Genomic DNA, 4,603 nt, shown 5'->3' on the forward strand with positions numbered 1-4,603 from the left:
TCAGGTCGAGCACCTCCCTTCGCGTACGGGTTTCGAAAGTATATTCGTTTCCTCGGTTATGTACCATTATGTGATTCTCAAGAAAGTATTCCATAAGACTCTCCCCTCTGGAATTCGTGTCTGTACTAGCCCATAATTCGTGATGAGCGTTCGCGTCACAGCCAATTACAAAATCCCTGTTTTTATCCTTGCAGTACCTCACCAGTTCTCTCACAATACGAGGTGGTGGAACGATATCATCATCGTGCGAAAAGTAGGCCGATGACGCCACTAATTGTCTCGTCCCAGCCCTGTCTGATCTCTATCACAAAATTGATTCAAAAAGAAACACTTTAGATCCTTTTGTACCAGAACACAGGTCCTTATTTTAATTACATTCGCATGATATTTCATATAGTTCTTATGCTCCAGTCCCATCACCGCTCCTTTGTTTATCCATGGTTCCTGCACCAGGGCGATATCTATTTCGTTCCTAAGTAAATGGAGGATAAGATTAGTTGAAGCCAGGTCACAATGACGCAGATTTACTTAAAGCATTTACTTACTGGGCCTGTTTTTAATCTCTCCTCCACTCCCTTTATAGGTCTTACAAAAGCGCTGCTAAGGCCTAAACTAAATCGTGGCTGTTCGCCTCTAGCCTCTCCAAGGTCTCCGTGTACACCGCCATCACAATACTTCTACCCGCGTCGGTGGGAGGATCCATTTTCAATATGGTCCAGTCGTCTGTTGGATAGTTTCTCTTGTTTTGTTCCTTTTGCATCCCCAGTAGGCGATCTTGTGGTAAGTTGCAAGCCCTCTAGGGTTACCTTCAGCCAGGCAAGGGTTTATGCCCCTGCTTTGACTGTATGTTGCCAAAAAATGGTGCATCATCCTCCTCTTGCCGTATCCTTTCAGATACCTCAATTAGTAATCTGCTCTCCAATATTCTCCAATCCTCTTCCTTAATTTTCTGTCTCTATTTTAGTCATCTACTATTGCCACTTTTATACAGTCTTCGTTGTATAAATTCCTCACTTGGTCCTTCCGGGGTTTTTTGACCACAGTAACATCTGTAGAATTCGTGTCCTTCGTTCTATTCCTCTTGTGGCGTCCATATTCCTCGGAGCCAGGGTTTAGTGACACATCCTCGTCCGGAATTTTAGAACCATTAGATTTCTCGGCGGGATTTCGAGCTAGGCTCGGTATTCCTTTCGAGGCCTCTAATAGGCTGGACGCACACAATATCTCCGTACTGCCTATCTTTTCCCTAACCTGGGCGAGGGAAGACGAGCTTGGCTCATCTGCCCTACTTTTCTTGCCTCCATCTTCAGCTATGGCTAAATCGGTGCAAGTGGTTGGGCGAAAGTTCAATATAGGGTTATAACCATCAACATAGTTCATATTACCTTCCATTATTTCCTTGTTTGTGAGCTCCTACTTCCTTATCGTCTCATTCGCCTTAAATAGTCGCCTTTTGTCGTCCTCAGACATATCTGCATTTCCCACTAATTTCTGCCTCAATCTAAAGGCCTCTCTAACCCTTAGAAAGAAGAAGGAATCAGTCGATGAAATGCCGTCTGACCGATCTTCGGCGGGTACCTATACATCCCTCATTGCCTCCGTCAGCGAACCACACTTGTCAATGCTGGTATTTCCGATCCCTCCATGCGTCTCTGGTGCTCTTCGACCAATTTCTTTGCGTTTTTCAGTTGCAAGGTCTCCATCTCGGACAGTGTGTCCTTCTTCGATTGTCTTCGAATGCGCAATCTCGCATTCTTCAAAGACGAAGAAGTCGATAACGCATTTGAGACCGTATCGTCTCCAAAAGTCTCATTAGACTTAATGCTACGATTATCACTCATTTCGATCCAAATTGTCCGTAAAAGGAAGAACTCTAAAAATTTTAGAAAAAGAAAACTAATACTAAGAGTAGTCATAAGACGTGAACACCCCTACTATCAATATCAACGCCATCTATCGGGGAGTAGTGAAATACAAAATATATATGGTAATTAAACATGTCTTGCCAGAGAGTATAAAAATACAAGAGGACGAAAATTTCTCTTCTACAAAAACAACAAATGTCAACCGTATAGATGTCGCACAATGCCTGTAGCTTTGGTATTACCGAAGTTGCGGTCGAAGCGCTCTTTTGATAAATGGTTTATATAGGCATCGGCAGTTATAATTTTAAATTGTCCGCCAAAAAATTTAATAGAATGAAAGTATTTATATAAATGAACATTTGTTATTACAAAGTAGGTTCTAAATCCTATTTTCCTAACGTTTCTTAAAGCCGGCAGAGAACTAAACTGGGTGACGCCGACGCAAACTGTATGATATTTGAGAGAAACGTCGACAAAAACTGCATGATATAAGAGAAATTTTCCTCATGACTGCCTGCTACCGACGCAGTTTCGCTTGACAGTTTCGTTCTCTTGTTTTTTTATACTCTCTGGTCTGGCAACATCATATGTTGCCATTGCCAGATACCAATTTTCCTTAATAAAGTTAAAGGAGAAGAATGAAGAAGGAGAAACAAGTAGTAAACAAACAAGGAACACAGAAGCTTGAATTGAAAGGTGAAGAAAGAAAAAATAAAAGTACAAAGAAGTGGATACAAAAGTTTAGCCGGTAATAACAGGTAAATAACAGGTCGATACATATATATTGGAGCGATAACGAATTCTGAACCGATTTCGATGAAATTTTGCACACTTAAAGGTGATAAATTAGATAACTCTGTGCCAAATTTGACGCCAATATGTTAGTAAAGGAGTGCAGTCTGACCCCATTTTTCGAAATCGCGCGATACATGTATATGGGAGCTATATCCAAATTTGACCCAATTTTTTTTTCGATTCAATAGCGTTCGTCCTCGTGCCAAAAAAAAAAAAAACGCCATATGCCATTTTTTTTTGTTTTGCGAACAACAATTACATGGACGGACACCAAGGGCTAGATCGAGGTGATTCTAATTCGATTTATTATACCCTGAGCGCTATATGGTTTAGGGTATAAATAGCAAAATTTAATTCAGAAATAACAAGATTTCTAGCCAATAGCAATTATACACGTTTCCTAGCAGTTCACATAAAAAATTGCTAGATCCAGCTATAAAATAGCTAATTTGGCATCGCTGATGTTAGCACTGCTCCTGGCCAGGAATCTTGTATGAATTTTTTTCTGCTTTACTTTTCCTCATTTTTGTTTGAAAAAGGGTCATATTGATAAGGAGCTGGAGTAGTCCCAATTTTGATTCTTGATTCGCTCTTTTTTTGATCGAGAAAGCGTAAACCATTATTTGACAATTTTGAAAAAAATATAATCGTTTCATATATATTTTTGAACTTTTAAATCGTCCTTGATAGCATTCAGCATCTTGGCGTCGAGGACGTGGATCGGGAAATGTTTTCAGCACCTGCGTGTAGGTATCAGAAATTGCCTTCTCCATTTCCCCCGATTTGTGCTTCCGAATCATATAGTCCACTACTCCCTCTTTAAAAATAGTCATCATAAGGCTGTCCTTTGCAATTGCAAGAACCGATCGTTGATGGCAAGTCATCCTTTTGCGAATTTTAAGCAATTCTTGGTTTAGCCAACAGCGTGCTTGTGCAATACTTAAACCTCTTACCACATTTTGATGTCGTTGGCTTAGGAAAGGTTTGACTTCTTACAGTCAGTTAACCAATCTACACGCTGACTAACTTTTGGTCATTGCCCAAACTGGTAACTTGGGCCTTGAGTTTGGCAGCCCAGTGGATAACGTTGAATTTTATTACATTGGGGCTTGTTTTACCACCACACTTATCTATTACATACATATGCACTAATTGTGATCAGATTTAGAAAACACATCTGTTCAGCTTGACGGTTGAATTATAAATCATGAAAATGTTTTTGACACTTTTGGTTTTGATGTTCAGTAAAACACGACCATAGCGGCTTTAAAGTAGGGTACTACGTACATGTTTAAAAGTGAAAACCGACATTATTTCATTTCAATTCTTAGCTGAATTGACATTTTGAAAGGATTTATTAAATGAAATTATACTTTATCAGGTGTTTGAAAATTGATTTCTTTTATCTCAAATGACATAAGGGAATTTCTTATATTAGCAAATTATTTACATATTTAATGATATTATAATGGTAATTACAGTATACTGTACTAAAACTAGCTTAAAACATATATGGGCAAAATCGTCGAAAAAAGCACAAAAAAGTAAAAAAGCGAACGAAATGATTATACGAAGTGGAAATCATTCAAATTCAATATGATTACGACGAAGAGCAACGATCGGATGCATTTGCGAATGTCTACTGTACAGAAAGGCTTCTTTAATAAAATAAATTATTCGTAATATATAATTTTTTCCTATACATATTCGTTACAGAATGCTAATGTGAGATTTGTGTATTTTAGAATTTGTTTACTCATTACCCTTTTGCACTCAAGAGACGATATATTTGTCTTATGTTTATGAAGAATTATAAATATATATATATATATATATATATATATATATATATATATATATATATATATATATATATATATATATATATATATATATATATATATATATATATATATATATATATATATATATATATATATATA

The 4,603-nt window shown here is 37.5% G+C and overlaps 1 protein-coding gene across 1 annotated transcript; it reads right to left on the reverse strand.

Moving 5' to 3' along the window:
* Positions 1–101: 101 nt before the first annotated feature.
* LOC142240387 (uncharacterized) lies at positions 102–1,965 on the reverse strand. Its single transcript, XM_075312096.1, has 2 exons — positions 546–1,965; positions 102–472 (listed from the first exon to the last, which is right to left on the reverse strand). The coding sequence occupies exon 1, from the start codon at positions 1,390–1,392 to the stop codon at positions 961–963; it is 432 nt and encodes a 143-aa protein (XP_075168211.1). The 5' UTR covers positions 1,393–1,965; the 3' UTR covers positions 102–472; positions 546–960.
* Positions 1,966–4,603: the final 2,638 nt, after the last annotated feature.

The sequence above is a fragment of the Haematobia irritans genome, chromosome 1, assembly GCF_050003625.1.
Source record: "Haematobia irritans isolate KBUSLIRL chromosome 1, ASM5000362v1, whole genome shotgun sequence".
In the NCBI taxonomy this organism is placed as follows: domain Eukaryota; kingdom Metazoa; phylum Arthropoda; class Insecta; order Diptera; family Muscidae; genus Haematobia; species Haematobia irritans.